General features: G+C 47.0%; 1 protein-coding gene across 11 annotated transcripts in view; it reads right to left on the reverse strand.

The window, feature by feature from the left end:
- dennd2b (DENN domain containing 2B) overlaps positions 1-20,274 on the reverse strand; it is a 570,638-nt gene that overhangs the window by 84,370 nt on the left and 465,994 nt on the right. For all 11 annotated transcript variants that reach the window (XM_072466472.1, XM_072466475.1, XM_072466473.1 and 8 more), the window contains one exon: positions 6,637-6,714. In XM_072466472.1, coding sequence (XP_072322573.1) covers positions 6,637-6,714 — 78 coding nt within the window. The remainder of the gene's footprint in view (positions 1-6,636; positions 6,715-20,274) is intronic.

Here is a 20,274-nt window from a genome sequence, read left to right on the forward strand (position 1 = left end):
GGGGGGGGGGGGGGGGAATTATTTGCCTTTTGGGCGTACGTTTTATTGGTTTGGGAAGGGGGTGGTATTTTGGAAAAAAATGTTTGTTTATGTCTCTGGTAATATCTGTATAACATTTTAATAAAAGTCATTTCCAGAAAAAGCTTTACATTTTTCCACATTATATTCCATCTGTTATATCTTTGCTCCCTCGCTCAACCTGTTTATATCTGTATGCACGGATATACTTATAATAAAAACAGAAAATGCTGGATAGACTCAGCAGGTCTGGCAGCATCTGCGTAGAGAGAAACAGAGATTATGCATCATTCCATATCATTTCTTCAGAACTGAACAGGAATCGAAATGTAATAAATTATATAGTTGGAGGGGCCGCACGGTAGTGCAGTAGTTAGCACTGCTGCCTCATGGCGCCAAGGTCCCAGGTTCGATCCCGGCCCTGGGTCACTGTCCGTGCGGAGTTTGCACATTCTCCCCGTGTTCATAGAATCATAGAATTTACAGTGCAGAAGGAGGCCATACGGCCCGAGTCTGCACCAGCCCTTGGAAAGAGCACCCTACTTAAGCCCACACCCCGACCCGATCGCAGTAATCCTGTAACCTCACCTCCCCTTTTTTTGGACACTAAAGGTAACTTAGCATGGTCAATCCACCTAACCTGCACATCTTTGGACTGTGGGAGGAAACTGGAGCACCCGGAGGGAACCCACGCAGACATGGGGAGAACGTGCAGACTCCGCACAGACAATGACCCAAGCCGGGAATCGAACCCGGGTCCCTGGCGCTGTGAAGCGACAGTGCTAACCTCTGTGCTACCGTGCCGCCCTGGGTTTCACCTCCACAACCCAAAGAGTTTCCTTAATTGGAAAAATTTATTGGGCCCTCTCAATTTATTTTAAAAAGTATAGTTGGAGAGAGAGTGGAGCAGGTGGAGCAAAGTGGAAGGTCAGGGATAGGTTGGAGCCAAGGAGAGATTGACCATCTAGTCCTCTTCCACTCCCCGCTCCATCTATATAATTCATTACATTCCTATCCCTCTTCAGTTCTGTTTCTCTCTCCACAGATATTGCCAGATCTGCTGAGCTCACCCAGAACTTTCTCTTTTTATTTCTGATTTCCAGTATCCGCAGAATTATGCTTTCACACTTTTCAACCTATCTTTGTATCATCTGCAATTTTGGCTACCATTTTGGCTCTCCTTATCCAAGTCATTGATGTAAATTGTAAAAAATTGAGGCCCCAGCACAGACCCCTGCAGGACTACACTCGGCATATCCTGCCAATCAGACAAATAACCATTTATGCATACTCTCTGTTTTTGCCAACCTGCCAATCTTCAATCCATATCAATATGTTACCTCGTACACTATGATGTTTTATTTTTGACAATAGCCTTTGATGTGGCACCATATCAAATGCTTTCTGGAAATCCAAGTACAGTACATCTACAAGCTTCCCTTTATCCATAGCACATGCAACAGCTCAAATGAATTGGTTAAAAGTGATTTCCCTTTCACAGAACCATGCTGACTTTTCCTTATTACCTGGAGTTTCTAAATGTCCAGTTATGAAGTCTTTATTGATCGATTCTAACACCTTCCCCAAGATAGGCCTATAGTTTCCTCACTGCTGTCTCATAGCGTTACTGCTGCCTCACGGCACAGAGGACCCGGGTTCGATCCCGGCCCTGGGCCATTGTCCATGTGGAGTTTACACATTCTTCCCATGTCTGCATGGGTTGCACCCCCACAACCCTAAAAGATGTGCAGGGTAGGTGGATTGGCCATGTTAAATTGGCCCTGAATTGGAAAAAAATAATTGGATACTCTAAATTTTTTATTTTTTTTAAAAAGGCCTATAGTTTCCTGTTTTCTGCCTCCCTCCCTTCTCAAGTAGAGGGGTTATATTTGTTACTTTCTAGTCTAATGCAATCTTTCCACAATCTAATTAATTTTGGAAAATTAACACCAATGCATCTACTACTGCGTTAGCCACTTCTTTTAAGACTCTAGGATGAAGTCCATCACGACCTGGAGACTTGTCAGCCCACAGCTCTATCGGCTTGCTCAGTACTACTTCCCTAGGAGTTGTAACTTCACCAAGTTCCTCTCTCCCTTCCACCTGCTGATTTACAGCTATGACTGGAATATAGGAATTATATTAGCTACTCACCAGTCCTCTAGCACAACCCCTTTTTCTAATGAAGTGTTATTATTCTATTATTATCCCATCTGTGTGAAATATATTAATTTTGCAAATTTCTACTTCCTTTCTCTCGGTCTCTCTCCCTTGTGCTCATTCACTCTTGCCCCTTTTGCTCTCTCAATTACCCTCTATTTTACTCGTTAACAGTAGTAGATAAGGTTCACATTGTCATAATGATACCAGAAGTACCACTTGATGCTGACGGTGTTGCCAAAATAACAGTTGGTCATTAGAACCTAGCAGTCACCCATAGATGGGGTTTGGAGAGTGGACACGCACACGTGCGCGCGCACACGCACACACACAATTGAAGCTCCTTACAGCGGTGGTAGAGTTTGGCTTCCAGTCAACTCACTTATCAGCAATGCTAGTGATTTTCTCCTTTCACTGAAAAATGGACAGAGTCATGAAACGCAATCCTCAAAGCTCTGGTTAAAAAAAAGAATCCTGGAATCTGGTAATAAAAATGGAATTTGACTTATTCAGTCACCATAAACCAGAGACCCTGATTATAAACAGATGGGATTGTGGAATTTGATCTGCAAAATACCGGTTTTAAAAAATTCCAGAATCTAATGTAATAAAAACAGATTTGACTCAGTCCATCACAGCAACCCATTGGCTCTGTTAATCAATTAGGTGAGTGGAATCATAGCCCTGTTACAGTGAAATCAATGGCTGGTTATGATGGGAACTTGAGTGCTGAGTTCTGTTGCTTTGCTTCTAAAGAGTTGTGGAATATGCTGCACGGATCAATAAAGATTTCTGTTCATCAATAAAGCACATTCACTTGCTTTCTATATGCTAAACAGTGTAAGACAGAAATAATGAGGCTCTGCTGCCATGATTGGTACACACATGGCCTTGACTCAGTGTCCTGGCTTACGTGTAGTGTGGCTCTTTGTTTGTCGTGAAGATTTGTATTTTCTGTAGGACTCCACCAGTCAGTATTCCACTTTTTCATGACATTAACTTATTTCAACTGATTAATTCAAATCTGTACTATCAAATCTGCATTAGTTAAGAAGAGATCAAAGCATTATAAGGTTGGGGCTAGCGATGGCAAAGAGGTGAAAGTACTTTGTTAGAGGAGGGGCAATTTCAGTGGTATGAGAACAGATCTGGCTCTGTAAATTGGATTCGCTGGCAAAACTTTAACTGAACAATAGGCTACATGAGGTGGTTCAAGTACAGTCGAGGTACATTCCCATGAAAGCCAAAGTCAGAACTCCATGGATGATGAACGAAATGGAGGATAAAACGAGGCAGACAACAGAGCATATGGCAGTTTGATAACAGAAGTGAGATCTAGGCTGGATACAAAGTTCAGAGGAGAAGGGCAAAAGGAAGTAAGAGAGTCAAAAAGAGAGTATGAGAAGAGACCGTCAGCTAACATAAAAAGGAATCAAAAAGTCAACTGTAGGCATATAAATAGTAAAGCGGCAGTAAAAGGAGAGATGGGGATGATTCAAGAAAGATTGAGGATAGCTGTGGTACAAAATGAGTACTTTGGATGTTGTGTTTGTCACTTTCCATCGTTTTTTTTGTCAAGAAAGAAGATGCTACTGAAGTCAGAGTGAAAGAAGAGATAGTTGAAATATTGGATGGGCTAACAAATGATAACGAGGCGTGTTAGAAAGGCTGAAAGGGTGAAGTTGATAAGTCCGGACTGGATGGATACATCCGAGCGTTTTGAGGGATGTAAGGGTCCATATTGTAGAGGCACTGGCCCATATTTTCCAATCCTCCTTAGATACAGGGATAGTACCAGAAGACTGTAAAATTGCAAGTATTACTCCTTTGGTCAATGAAAAAGGTGTAAAAATAAACCCAACATCGATAAGACAATCCGTTTAACCATGGGTGGGAAATCTTTATAATCCAGGACAAAGTTAACAGTCATTTGTGACTGGTGGCGGCTATGAGCTGAACAATCAGACATAAGGTGGCTCTTCCGCTCGGGGACTAATTTTTTGGCCCTTTTTACCGTTTAACAATGTTGTTTGGAGAGAAAAGTGGTGTAATTTGGAAGTTTGGGTTCCTCCTCTGGCGTGTGATGTCTGGACCTTATAATACAAGGAACAAATCGAATAAGGGGTCCTTGTCTGATTTGGAAGCAGGAGGGGAGAAAATGGCAGAGGCCCACGTGTCTTCATTGCCCTCTCAGTGGACAATGGAGAGGCTGGTGGAATTCCTAATGCAGGAGTTTAAGAAACAGAGACGAGCATCTCTGATGACCTGGCCAGGGCGATTGAGGTGGCAGTGGCACCCATTTGTGTAACTTGGGACAGGGTGGAAGAATGGCTGGAGGTACAGGGCTCAACAATTCGGAAGGTGGAGGAGACAGTCACGGCGTATAGTGATTGGATTGCCTCTTTGGAGGCAGATGTGACGATGTTGGCGGAGAGGCAGGAGATATTGAAGGACAAGGCTGATGACCTGGAGAATCGCCCCAGATGCCGGAATTTGAGGATCGTCGGGCTGCCTAAGGGCATGGAATGTACGAGTGCCGTGGAGTATGTAGGATAGATGTTTGGAAAGCTGGGGAGGAGGGTCTTTGCGAACCCTCCCGAAGTGGACCGGGCCCACCGGTCGTTGAGACAGAAGACCAGATCTGGGGAGCCGCCACAGGCAATTATAGTTTGACTTCACAGATATTGGATAAGGAGAGGATCCTGAGGTGGTGAAGAATACTCGAGAATGTAGTTGGGAGGGCCATCCCGCCAGAATTTATCAGGACACTGGGGCAGAACTGGCAAAAAGGCATGCAGGTTTAACAAGGGCAAGGTGGCTCTTGACAAGAGCAAAGTCGTTATGGAGTGGTGTACCTGCTCTCGTTCGGGTCACATTCAGAAATCGGGGCTATTATTTCAATACGCCATGGGAGGCAAATGACTTTGTAAAGAAGCATGGACTGGGGGGAATTGAATGAAGTTCTTGGTTACACCTGAATGTTGGTTTTTGATGTGTTTTGCTATTTCTTTGCCTTTTTTCTGGATATGTGGTTCTTTTGTTTTTTTTAAATCTATTAGTGGAAAGGTTTGGGGGGGGGTGGAGGGATTGCGTGTATACTTTTTTCCTTCCTGAAATGTTTGATATTGAAGTTGGGTTTGGGTAGGGGGGGATGTGGGTGGTATCTACATTGTGTTATTGATCACGCTGCTAGCAGTTATGCTAGTTAACGGGAGCAAAGTGGGGGAGAGAGCTGCCGCTGGTTACCTGGGGTGGGGGGGGGGGGCATGTCTTTTATTTGTTCAGGTAACAAGCCTAAATTGGATGTGTTTTCTTTTTTGGGATGGGGGGTGGCATCTACGAGATACATCGCAGGAACTCACCAAGGTTCCTTAGGCAGTACCTTCCAAATCCGTAACCTCTACCACCTTGAAGGATATGAGCAAGATGCCTGGGAACACCACCACCTTGAAGTTGCCCTCCGGTTCCCCATCATGCTAGCTTGGAAATATATCACCATTCCTTCAATATCGCTGGGTCAAAATCCTGGAATTCCCTACCTAACAGCACTGTGGATGCACCTCAGGGACTGCAGCAGTTCAAGTGCCCACTCCCCCTACCTGCAAGCTCCCCCCTCACTGCCTGCTCTCTCTCCCCCACCCCCACCACACAAAACTGCAATTCCCGAACTCCAGGGGGCTCCCACAAGGGCCTGCCCCTGGCACTTACCCCTGGTACTGCCACCTGGCACAGGTTGGCATTATGCCAACCTGACAGTGCCAACTTGTGCCAGGGCAGTGCTAAGGGACAATGCCTAGGCATTCCCTCTCCCCTCGGGGACTATACTTACCCTTGCATCCCCGGATGGATCCTCTCAACCTAATCCCGTTTTTCAAAACCAGTTGTAAACATGATGTCATATGGGCGAGGTTTGAATATTCAGTGAGGGGGATTCATATGGTGGGGGTGCTGGCTAATGGCATTTAATTTTACTGAAATCCATTAAAACAAGGTTCTTGTACACAACATCACTGGCGAGGGTCGGGGAAATTGGGAAACGCGATTCTCTCTGGGTTTCCTGCCCTCGTCGCCAGTCTCTCTGATGGTGAATACGGGCTGAAAATTGCCCCACTTTTAACATAGTGATATCGTACTTTCCTGACACAGCCAGTTGTCCAAGTTATTAATTTGATTCCGGACAAAAATAATTATATTTTCCGGAAATCAATGAATAGTCTTGTGCAATGCGATCATGTTGGAAGTGTTGATTACTATGGGGTTTATTATGTGGCACTTACCGAAAAATATTAAGGCACACTAAGTGTTTCACATTATACATGCCTGTGACTTTTTACAAATCTCTGCTGGGAAACTATCTCCTAGTTCTTGGTTAGCAGAAATCTCAACTCTTAATGACACTTTCTGAACAAGTCAATGAGAAGTGAGTAAACATTTGCCATCCAAGCAGTAACATTGTACCTTTGAAAAGAGGGTGAAGCAGCCCAGGCGACTGATGACACAATAAACTTCTGGTAAGCGAGGACCTTTCCCACTCGGCTGAAATTAAAAGAAAAAAGAAAAATTAAAGATACTCCCCCCTCCAGTAACAAAAAATACTTTGTATGAATTTTCCATGGAGGTGTGAGCCCAAAAGTGTGCAGGTTAGGTGGGGTTACGGGAATAGGGTGGAGGTGTGGGCCTACGTAGGGTGTGGTTTCGGAGGTCGTTGCAGTCTGAATGTGCCAAATGACCTCCTTCTGCACTATAGGGATTCTATGGTTGGAATCCCTATTTTGGTCCCTGAATAAAGATACACACACTTAATTTGCTGCAATATTTTGGGACAGTCTTCCGATGGAGGGCCCTGCAGAACTGGCTCAATGCAGGAAATCTCGGAGGGAGCACGGGAAATAATCCGCACAGATACCACACACACATTTTACAGAATTAGCTTCCATATTCTGTAAGTAAAGAGATTAAATTTCCCAAAGTTTCTTTGAAACGGAACAGAGAGAAGGTAAGTGGTTAAGTGAGTAGGATGGGTAAGGGTAATTGGGTAGGGGGTACGGTGCATAAGGTAATTGGGCAAGGGGGGATGGTGCATAAGGTAAGTGGGAAAGGGAGCAGTGTGGGTGTGGTAAGTGAATAAGTGGGTAGGATGTATAAAGGTATAGGGTGGGCGAGGTAGTAAAGAGAGTGGGTAAGGGGGTAATGGGTAGGCTATCAGGTGGGTGAGGTGGTAGACTAGCAGGTGGGAGCTTGGCACAGTTGCAGGTAAGTGAGGGGGAAAGTGGGTTGGGGGGGCGGTCAGGTTGGGAGGGGTTGTCAGGTTGGGGTAGTCGGGACCATTGGTAGGGGCCATTCAGGTTGGGTTGGAGGCGAGTCGGGAGTTGGGGGGGGGGGGGGGGGGGGTGCAAATCAGGGGCGGGATTCTCCGAAAACTGACGCGATGTCCGGGACCCGGCGGCAAAAACGGCGCGGATCACTCCGGCGTCGGGCCCCCCCAAACAACGCAAATTCTCCGGCCCCAAATGGGCTAGCAGCGGCGTGACGCCATTCGCGATGGCGTCACCCGATGTGGACGGTGACGCCGCATGGCGTGACGGCTCAAAAGACGCACCCCACCACCCCGGAAGACACGACAAGATGGCCGCCCGCCGCGCAGCCCTGAGGTTCCAGGACCGCGACATCGAGGCGCTCCTGGACGCAGTGGAGGAGAGGAGGGAGTCCCTGTACCCTGGACAAGGCTGCAGGGTCGCCCCACGCCTCAGCCGCTGTCTGTGGAGGGAGGTGGCAGAGGCCGTCGGCGCTGTGGCTCTGACACCACGGACAGGCACTCAGTGCCACAAGAAGATGACCGACCTCGTCAGGGCAGCCAGGCTGAGTCTCCCCCACCCCCTCCCTGCCCGATGTGCGGAACACCCCCAGGTAAACCAACCCTAACCTCTGCACTATACACTATGGCGTGCATTCATATACCTGTCTAACACTGTTGCCCTTTACCACTGCCACCCACCCGCCCCCCCCACAGGAGAAGCGCGCACACACCAAGAGGGAGCATGAGAGGACTGGAGGGGCCCCAGCTGATGAGAGGCCACTTACCGTACACGAGGAAAGGGCCCTGGAACTGGCTGGCGGACCTGAGGACCGGGAGGTTGCCGATGCAGAGGTTGGGGGCCCACCAGCAAGTGAGCCACCGACAGCCCGTCCCCATATCCCCCCCTCCCCCATATCCCCCCTCCCCCATATCCCCCCCTCCCCCATATCACCTGATCACCGCCTGCGTGTCTAACCATGCATGCTTCATTGTGTATTGCAGGAGCAAACGTCGAGGCACCCATCCCCGCAGATGCCGACCATCCACAGGATGCCCCAGGGCGACCACGGGATACGGAGAGACCCGGACCCTCTGGCATTCGACGCCCACAGGATGCCCTGGGGCAACCATGGGATACGGAGAGGCCCGGACCCTCTGGCACGTGACGCCCGCAGGATGCCCCAGGGTGACCACGGGATACGGAGAGACACGGACTCTCTGGCACGCGACGCCCGCAGGATGTCCCACGGTGACCATGGGAGACGGAGAGACCTGGAGCAATAGGGAGACGTCTCGTGTGCTCGTCTCGTGCGGGTGCAGCGACGCAGGCGTGTGCCACCCAGCGACGAGGAGGGCAGCCACAGGCCCCCATCACAGCCGAGCCACGAATCCCCTACCCACGACAGCCCTACCCACGACAGCCCTACCCGGGACAGCCCTACCCGGGACAGCCCTACCCGGGACACTCCTACCCGGGACACTCCTACCCGGGACACTCCTACCCGGGACACTCCTACCCGGGACACTCCTACCCGGGACACCCCTACCCGGGACACCCCTACCCAGGAAACCGAAATACAGGACAGTGCCACAAAGTGGATGTGTGGAGACGAACCGCCACCCCAAAGTACCATGGACTCCGAGACGGACGATGCGCATGACACAACGCCACTGCTGTCTCCAACACCCTCCACCATCGCAGAGACACTCACCTCGGATGGGCACTTTAGTGATGAGGCGTCTGGTACACTCACTGGTGCGCACATCACAGCCATACAGGTACAGCAGGTGGAGGTAGGAGCAGCAGAGGGGTCGGGAGTTCAGAGGACATCCTGGCGCAAGCGAACATCTGCCGCCCAGGTGGATCCCTGGTTCCTGGAGTTACCACACCCACCCATAGCCCCGATGCAACCACCGAACCTGGATCGAGCGAAGAGGGTGACGGCCGGCTTGCAGCAGCTGCAGTCGCAGGTGGAGGAGTCCACCCGCGTCCAGGAGCTGGGAGTGGTGCCGGTCATGCGTGCCACCCAGGCCGACACTGCACGGGTGGCGTCCGCGGTGGAGGCAATGGGTGCGACGGTGTCAGACCTGGGGAACGGTTTGCGAGGCCTGGGGCTTTCCGTGCAGGCGGCGTCTGTGGCCCATCCCGCCGGGAGAATATGGGCAGCCCCGGAGTCCATTGTCTCGCGCCTGCCCCTGCCATTCTCCGAGGCGGGCGGCGCGATTGACGCCCCTCCAATTGACGCCCCTCCGATTGACGCCCCGCCGACTTTTTACCCTTGGTTGAATTCGGCGGGTGTCGGGGGCGGGACTTACGCCGCCCCCCAGCGATTCTCCAACCCGGCGTGGTGTCGGAGAATCCCGCCCCATGTCAGGGAAGGTGTTGGATTGTATTGTGGGGGTTATGTTACTCAGATCAGGTCGCAGAGAGTGGGAGGTGCAGGGTGCAGTTGGGAGAATCGGGGGGCAGGGGTCAGGGTGAGCAACTGTGGGATCAGTTTTTTGTTACTCAAGAGATAGACTAGGTTTTTTCCTGCCTAACATTTCCCGAGTAACTATCCAAATAAGATAGTCGGAACGTCCAAAGTCTCCAGCTCTAACTCAGAGAGACGTTTTGGAGGCTCTCGGGGAACATGGGAATTGCCCAGCAAAAGTTCAAACTTGCCAGACCGTACCCAGAGCTTCCTTATGTTGAGATTTTCCAAGGCTGGCATAACATATCTTCTTGGGTAGGTCTGGTCTCTGACCATCCAGTGATAGGAAGATTAAGATCCTTGCTTTATGGCATTCGACAGTTTCTGTCCACTACAACTCATCCTTCACCATTAAAGATAACTGCTCTAATGTAATGAAGACACTTGCCTTAGAACGCTGCTAATGCGACAGTATAATAGATACCCTCCAATATCTCTCATCCTGCAGTATAATATATACCCTCCAACATTCCTCACCCTACAGTATAATAGATACCCTCCAATATCTCTCATCCTGCAGTATAATATACACCCTCCAACATTCCTCACCCTACAGTATAATTGATACCCTCCAATATCCCTCACCCTAAAGTATAATAGATACCCTCCAATATCCCTCACCCTAAAGTATAATAGATACCCTCCAATATCCCTCACCCTAAAGTATAATACACACCCTCCAACATTCCTCACCCTACAGTATAATAGATACCCTCCAATATCTCTCATCCTGCAGTATAATACACACCCTCCAACATTCCTCACCCTACAGTATAATAGATACCCTCCAATATCTCTCATCCTGCAGTATAATATACACCCTCCAACATTCCTCACCCTACAGTATAATAGATACCCTCCACTATCTCTCATCCTGCAGTATAATATACACCCTCCAACATTCCTCACCCTACAGTATTTTAGATACCCTCCAATATCCCTCACCCAACAGTATTTTAGATACCCTCCAACATTCCTCACCCTACAGTATAATAATACCCACCAATATCTCTCATCCTGCAGTATAATAGATACCCTCCAATATCCCACACCCTACAGTATAATAGATACCCTCCAATAACCCTCATCCTACAGTATAATAGATACCCTCCAATATTTCTCACTCTACAGTATAATAGATACCCTCCAATATCCCTCACCCTACAGTATAAGATACCCTCCAATATCTCTCATCCTGCAGTATAATATACACCCTCCAACATTCCTCACCCTACAGTATAATAGATACCCACCAATATTCCTCCCCTACAGTATAATAGATACCCTCCAATATCCCTCACCTTACAGTATTAGATACCCTCCAAATTCACTCACCCAACAGTATAATAGATACCCTCCAATATCCCTCACCCTACAGTTTAATAGATACCCTCCAATATCCCTCACCTTACAGTATAATAGATACCCTCCAACATTCCTCACCCTACAGTATAATAGATACCCTCCAATATCACTCACCCAACAGTATAATAGGTACCCTCCACTATCTCTCATCCTGCAGTATAATATATACCCTCCAACATTCCTCACCCTACAGTATAATAGATACCCTCCAATATCCCTAACTCTACAGTATAATAGATACCCTCCAATATCTCTCATCCTGCAGTATAATATACACCCTCCAACATTCCTCACCCTACAGTATAATAGATACCCTCCAATATCTCTCATCCTGCAGTATAATATACAACCTCCAACATTCCTCACCCTACAGTATAATAGATACCCTCCAATATCTCATCCTGCAGTATAATAGATACCCTCCAACATTCCTCACCCTACAGTATAATAGATACCCTCCAATATCTCTCATCCTGCAGTATAATAGATACCCTCCAACATTCCTCACCCGACAGTATAATAGATACCCTCCAATATCTCTCATCCTGCAGTATAATATACACCCTCCAACATTCCTCACCCTACAGTATAATAGATACCCTCCAATATCTCATCCTGCAGTATAATAGATACCCTCCAACATTCCTCACCCTACAGTATAATAGATACCCTCCAATATCTCTCATCCTGCAGTATAATATACACCCTCCAACATTCCTCACCCTACAGTATAATAGATACCCTCCAATATCTCTCATCCTGCAGTATAATATACACCCTCCAACATTCCTCACCCTACAGTATAATAGATACCCTCCAATATCCCTCACCCTACAGTATAATAGATACCCTCCAATATCCCTCACCCTACAGTAGAATAGATACCCTGCAATATCCCTCACCCTCCAGTATAATAGATACCCTCCAATATCTCTCATCTTGCAGTATAATATACACCCTCCAACATTCCTCACCCTACAGTATAATAGATATCCTCCAATATCTCTCATTCTGCAGTATAATATACACCCTCCAACATTCCTCACCCTACAGTATAATAGATACCTTCCAATATCCCTCACCCTAAAGTATAATAGATACCCTCCAATATCCCTTACCCTACAGTATAATAGATACCCTCCAATATTTATCACTCTACAGTATAATAGATACCCTCCAATATCTCTCACCCTACAGTATAATAGATACCCTCCAATATCCCTCACCCTACAGTATAATAGATACCCTCCAATATCCCTCACCCTACAGTAGAATAGATACTCTCCAATATCCCTCAACCTCCAGTATAAGATACCCTCCAATATCTCTCATCCTGCAGTATAATATACACCCTCCAACATTCCTCACCCTACAGTATAATAGATACTCTCCAATATCTCTCATCCTGCAGTATAATATACACCCTCCAACATTCCTCACCCTACAGTATAATAGATACCTTCCAATATCCCTCACCCTACAGTATAATAGATACCCTCCAATATCTCTCACCCTACAGTATAATAGATACCCTCCAATATCCCTCACCCTCCAGTATAATAGATACCCTCCAACATTCCTCACCCTACAGTATAATAGATACCCTCCAATATCCCTTACCCTGCAGTATAATAGATACCCTCCAATATCCCTTACCCTGCAGTATAATAGAATCCCGCCAATATCCCTTACCCTGCAGTATAATATACACCTTCCAACATTCCTCACCCTACAGTATAATTGATACCCTCCAATATCCCTCACCCTACAGTAGAATAGATACCCTCCAATATCCCTCACCCTACAGTCTAATAGATACCCTCCAATATCTCTCACCCTACAGTATAATAGGTACCCTCCAATGTCCCTCACCCTACAGTAGAATAGATACCCTCCAATATCCCTTACCCTTCAGTATTAAAGATACCCTCCAATATCCCTCAACCTACAGTAGAATAGATACCCTCCAATATCCCTCACCATACAGTAGAATAGATACACTCCAATATCCCTCACCCTACAGTAGAATAGATACCCTCCAATATCCCTTACCCTTCAGTATTAAAGATACCCTCCAATATCCCTCACCCTACAGTATAATAGATACCCTCCAATATCCCTCACCCTACAGTAGAATAGATACACTCCAATATCCCTCACCCTGCAGTAGAATAGATACCCTCCAATATCCCTCACCCTACAGTAGAATAGATACCCTCCAATATCCCTCACCCTGCAGTATAATAGATACCCTCCAATATCCCTTACCCTGCAGTATAATAGAACCCCGCCAATATCCCTTACCCTGCAGTATAATATACACCCTCCAATATCCCTCACCCTACAGTAGAATAGATACACTCCAATATCCCTCACCCTACAGTAGAATAGATACCCTCCAATATCCCTCACCCTACAGGTGAATAGATACCCTCCAATATCCTTCACCCTACAGTAGAATAGATACCCTCCAATATCCCTCACCCTACAGTAGAATAGATACCCTCCAATATCCCTTACACTACAGTAGAATAGATACCCTCCAATATCCCTCACCCTACAGTAGAATAGATACCCTCCAATATCCCTCACCCTACAGTAGAATAGATACCCTCCAATATCCCTCACCCTACAGTAGAATAGATACCCTCCAATATCCCTCACCCTACAGTAGAATAGATACCCTCCAATATCCCTCACCCTACAGTAGAATAGATACCCTCCAATATCCCTCACCCTACAGTAGAATAGATACACTCCAATATCCCTCACCCTACAGTAGAATAGATAACCTCCAATATCCCTCACCCTACAGTATAATAGATACCCTCCAATATCCCTCACCCTACAGTATAATAGATACCCTCCAATATCCCTCACCCTACAGTAGAATAGATACACTCCAATATCCCTCACCCTACAGAAGAATAGATACCCTCCAATATCCCTCACCCTACAGTAGAATAGATACCCTCCAATATCCCTCACCCTACAGTAGAATAGATACCCTCCAATATCCCTCACCCTACAGTATAATAGATACCCTCCAATATCCCTTACACTACAGTAGAATAGATACCCTCCAATATCCCTTACACTACAGTAGAATAGATACCCTCCAATATCCCTTACACTACAGTAGAATAGATACCCTCCAATATCCCTCACCCTACAGTATAATAGGTACCCTCCAATATCCCTTACCCTGCAGTATAATAGATACCCTCCAATATCCCTTACCCTGCAGTATTAAAGATACCCTCCAATATAAAATACTTTATTCAAGGCATTTTCACATATATACACAAAATATCAGAACAACAACAAAACAACTCAATAAACAACCACAACCCACCTGCCCCCTGACAACATCACCCACCACACCGTGCCTTCCATTTTAACCCCGTTACCGCACAACCCCGTCCTTCCCTTGATGACCCCTCAATCCTCCTTAAAGAAATCGCTAAACGGCTTCCACCTTCAGGTGAACCCTGCTGCCGAACCCTGCAGAGTGAACTTGACCTTTTGCAGCCTCAGGAATTCCACCAGGTCACTCACCCACACGCCCGCTTTCAGCTGCTCCGAGTCCCGCCACCCTAGCAAAATCCGTGTCCGGGCTACCAGAGTGGCAAAGGCCAAAACATCGGCCTCTCTCGCCCCCTGGGCTCACTGCTCTTCCGACACCCCAAATATCACCGCCTCCGGACTCGGAGCCTCCTCTACACGCAGCTCCTCAGACATCACATCCGAGACCCCTGCCAGAACCGCCCCAGTCTTGGACATGCCCAGAACATGTGGGCGTGATTCGTGGGCCTCCCCGCACACCGCCCACACCTAACCTCTTCCCTACTCATCCTCAACACCATCATATGAGCCGTAGGTACCACTATAAATGGAATGAGGCTTACCCTCACACATGACGAAGCCGCGTTCATTGTCTGCAAGGCCTCCGCCCATGTATCGGCACCCACCTCCCCATCCAGCTCCTCCTCCCATTTACATTTAATGTTCCCCACCAGGGTTGCCTCCCACTCCATCAAGACCCTCCGCCAGGGCTTGGTCGGAGGGTTGGGAAAGAGTAGCGGGCCGTGTGCAGTGGGGATATTTGCATCGTTACACAGGTATTAGATATGGTTTTTTCTTGTCCAACATTTCCTGGGTAACAATCCCGGTAAGGAGTCAGTACAATCTGAGTTGGAGACTTTTGTGGATAGTTCTACAAGTTAAAACTTCCTGGGCAATTCCTGCGGCGTCCTTGGGTTCGGACTGCCAAGGGTTTCGCCAGTGCATCTTCCAGAGTACCACCGGGATACGACCATCCGGAGACTGGAAGATCTGGGCCATTGTCTCTTGTCTTTTCCAAAACCACAAGAGGAATCACCTGACTTTCTGCAATCCATTTTAAAGGTACAGTGTCCATTTTTGCATGCGGTTTTCTTTTTAAAAGTACAGTATTTACTTCCCAATTAGCTTACTGGACATGACATGACCATCACACTATGGATTTGGGAGGAAAACTAACTCCTCCCTCCTGACTTCAGGAATGTGACAATTGTAACAACCTTCAAGAAGGGAAATCAATTATGTTTTGGGAACTATCGACATATTTCCCTTTTGTTGATGGCAGGGAAACCTTGACATGCATTCTCATGAATTGACTACTACCTGTGACTGAGAAAATCCTTCCAGAGACACAGTGTGGCTTTACACCTTCCAGAGGAACTTCCAACTTAGTCATTGTTGCCAGACAAAGGAAAATGTCAAGAACAACATGAGAAACTCCTCTTTGCCTGATCATCGACCTGATCAAAGCATTTGGCTCAGTTAATTTCAAGGCCCTTTGATTGTGCTTCAAAGATTTAGACGTCGAAGAAACTCCATCACAATCCTACAATTTCATCAATCTGATATGACTGCAACTGTCTTAAATGCGAGGTCTGAAACAGCCACCTACAAAATCCAGACCAGTGTCAAGCACGGCTGTTTGATAGACCCCATACTATTTACAATCTACCCGACAGTGGCTATTTACCTCATTAAAGGTCAACTGCCCTCTGGTGTCAGTATTAAACACCACCTCGATGGGAAACCCATTTACCTCAGTTACCTTCATGCCAAAACTAAACTGACCACCATAGATGTCCATGACCTATGGTTTGTAGGTGACTGCGGTGTTGTTGACCACTCTATACCAGATTTGCATATCACTCTCGATTTCAGCATACAAGAAATTCAGCTGGTTGACAAAATAAAACTCGTATCAACCCGCATCTGGTCAGCCAAATATTCCACCGCCCATATATGTTGAAGGAGAGTCTGGAATATGTTGCGCTCTTCTAATACCATGGCAACCACCTCCCTCAAAAGGCCACAATTGATGAGGAGACCCAATACTGGATCAGCTGTGGCAGCTCAAGGGTTTGATAAACTACAGCAGCGGGTGTTTGACAACCAAGATCTCTGCTAGTCAACAAAAACCCTAATGTGCAGGGCGTAAGTCGTCACTACGCTCTTGTATTCAGTGAGACCTGGACTGTGCATCAGCGAGGTAGAGTGTTTGAGTAATTCCATCAGCAATGCCTCCGGCCCTATTCAGACTCAATGGGAGACCGTCAAACAAATGTTAGTGTCCTACTTGAAACCAGCTCCACAAGCATTCAGGTAAATCTACTTCATCCGCCACCGGGTCCTGTTTTCTCAAGTCTTAAATGGCCACCGTTCCAGGGGAGGAGAAAGGAAGCACTTCAAAGACACTCTGAAGCCCTCCTTGAAGCACTGTTGTATTAACATTAATGAATGGAAGGGGCTTGCTACCAATCATTCAGACTGGCAATATTTGTCCATCAAGCTGCAACTCACTTTCAGTCATCAGGTCTTAATGATGCAGGTTCAGTTGGCAGTTAAGAAGGCAAATGCAATGTTAGCATTCATGTCAAGAGGGCTAGAATACAAGACCAGGGATGTACTTCTGAGGCTGTATAAGGCTCTGGTCAGACCCCATTGGAATATTGTGAGCAATTTTGGGCCCCGTATCTAAGGAATGATGTGCTGGCCTTGGAAAGGGTCCAGAGGAGGTTCACAAGAATGATCCCTGGAATGAAGAACTTGTCGTATGAGGAACGTTTGAGGACTCTGAATCTGTACTCGTTATAGTTTAGAAGGATGAGAGGGGACCTTATTGAAACTTACAAGATGCTCCGAGGCCTGGATAGATGGACGTGGAGAGGATGTTTCCACTTGTAGGAAAAACTAGAACCAGAGGACACCATCTCAGACTAAAGGGACGATCCTTTAAAACAGAGATGAGGAGGAATTTCTTCAGCCAGAGCGTGGTGAATCTGTGGAACTCTTTACTGCAGAAGGCAGTGGAGGCCAATTCACCGAGTCTCCTTAAGACAGTGATAGACGGATTCTTGATTGATAAGGGGGTCAGGGGTTATGGGGAGAAGGCAGGAGAATAGGGATGAGAAAATATCAGCCATGTTTGAATGGCGGAGCAGACTCGATGGACCAAGTGGCCTAATTCTGCTCCTATGTCTTATGGTCTTATGATGTAGCAACAGGAAAGAAAAGGAAGCAACTCCTGCATTCTTAGAATCCCTACAATGCAGAAGGAGGCCATTCTGCCCATTGAGACTGCACAGACCCTCCGAAAAAGCACTCCACCCAGACGCACTTCCCCTGCCCCATCAGTAGCCTAACCTGCACAACTTTGGAGCACTCGGAGGAAACTCACGCAGACACGGGGAGAAAGTGCCAGCTCCACATAGACAGACACCCAAGGCCGGAATTGAACCCGGGACCCTGGCGCTGTGAGGCAGCAGTGCTAATGACTGTGCCACTGTGATACCACTACATGGGGCATCTGGTCCCATATGCCCAAAGATAAGTGGGTTGAGAATCGGCATGTTCAGTCACATGGCGATCAATGGCAGAAGCCCGTGATCCTGAACCACAACGTAATCCTCGAATCAAAGGACAGCCAATGATTAGGTCACCTCTTATTCTCTTTTCAAGGGTAAGGGACCCAGCCTCCCAACCTAGTAAAGGCACCTCTCAGCGCCAAGGACCTGGGTTAAATTTCAGCCTCTGTCTGCGTGGAGTTTGCACTTTCTCCCCGTGTCTGCGTGGGTTTCCTCCGGGTGCTCTGGTTCCCTCCCACAGTCTAAAGATGTGCAAGTTAGTTGGATTGGCCAGGCTAAATTGCCCCTTAATGTCCAGGGATGTGCAGGTGAGGTTCTGGGTTACAGGGATACTGCGGGGTGGACGGGGGAGTGTAAATAGGTAGAGTGTTCATTCGAAAGGTCGGTGCAGACTTGATGGGCCGAATGACCTCCTTCTGCACTGTAGGGATTCTATGATTCTATGATATGACAAACCAAACTTTTACGAGAGTAGCCTACTAATCGAAGAACATCATCTTGATGCTGGTGGATTGAGACAACTTCATTGCTCTGAGGGTTTCCATTTTTTTACTATTAAGACTAGGAGAGAGGACAGGAAGTGATGTCAAATTGGATGTTAAAACTTGGAGATTACGGAGGAAATTTAGAAATTGCACAGTTTTGAGGTTCTGACAAAAAAGCAGTTTGGGTGATTGCGCAGTGGGTTTTGATTTTAATACGAAGGTTACAAGAAGGGGAAAGAATATCAGGATGCCATATTTGGAGTTCAGCAGGAAGAAGAATGAGGTCAGCGGAGTGGTGATCTTTTACACCTTGTGACACAGCTGGAGTTAAAAAGCAAATATTTAAATTTGTTTGCCAGGGAGTGTAAATGAAGATATTAATAGATGAAGGCCGGCTGGTGAAGTTCAGACCTGACTGAAAGGATTAATCACTTCCCCTTATTAGGCATTAAATTGCTCCTGAAGGCACTGACTGATTAAATCAACTATGAAAAGTTTTTGCTTAAAATCCACAGTGTCAAATCCACTGGAATGTCGACATCCTGCCAGAGGCCTTGGATTTCCACCAGTCCATAGCTATCTTTGGTAAATGCCAATAAAAACACTTTGGCCCAGGAACATCTATATAAATTACTGCAAAACAAATAAAAAAACTAAATTTCCTTTTCTAACGATAATAGGTCTAAGGTAAAATGGAAGCTTGAGGCCTGAAATGTCCCTGGAGCTGCCTCCGCCTCAGCTACACTGCATGTGCAGTGAGTACCCTGTTTATGTTGGTATAAGGGGTTCCTAGCTAATATCCAGTAAAGTTACAGTGACAGAGCTCTGGGAAAAATCTCTGCAGTGTAATTATAGAACATGGCCAATTAAATGTACTGATATTCTGTGTAAGCTTGCAGGTGCAGTAGGCAGTAAAGGAGGCAAATGGTATGTTGGCCTTCATAGCAAGACTATTAGGGTACATGAGCATGGACGTCTTGCTGCAATTATACAGGACCTTGGTGAGGCCACACCTGGAGTATTGTGTGCAGTTTTGGTCTCCTTATCTGAGGAAGGGTGTTCTTGCTCTAGAGGGAGTGCAGCGAAGGTTTACCAGACTGATTCCTGGGATGGCAGGGTGGACATATGAGTAGAGCTTCAGTCGGTTAGTATTGTATTCGCTGGAGTTCAGAAGAATGGGGTGGAGGGGATTGCATAGAAACCTATAAAATTCTAACAGGACTAGACAGGGAAGATGCAAGAAGGATGTCCCTGATGGTGGGTCCAGAACCAGGGATCACAGTCTGAGGATATGGGGTCGACCATTTAAGACAGGGATGAGGAGAAATGTCTTCATCCAGAGAGTGGTGAACCTGTGGAATTTGTTGCCACAGGAAGTAGTTGAGGGCAAAACATTGTTGGCTGGATTCTCCAATCCTGCGGTTAGGTCCACAGGATCAGTCTGGTCTTAGAACCAGAAAGTTGACGTTACACTAGCAGCCGCACAGCGTAAAGCCCCCTGACTTTACCTGCGGATACGGCCGGGCCCGTGTCCGCTCATGCGCACGGCGGAG

The sequence above is a fragment of the Scyliorhinus torazame genome, chromosome 10, assembly GCF_047496885.1.
Source record: "Scyliorhinus torazame isolate Kashiwa2021f chromosome 10, sScyTor2.1, whole genome shotgun sequence".
In the NCBI taxonomy this organism is placed as follows: domain Eukaryota; kingdom Metazoa; phylum Chordata; class Chondrichthyes; order Carcharhiniformes; family Scyliorhinidae; genus Scyliorhinus; species Scyliorhinus torazame.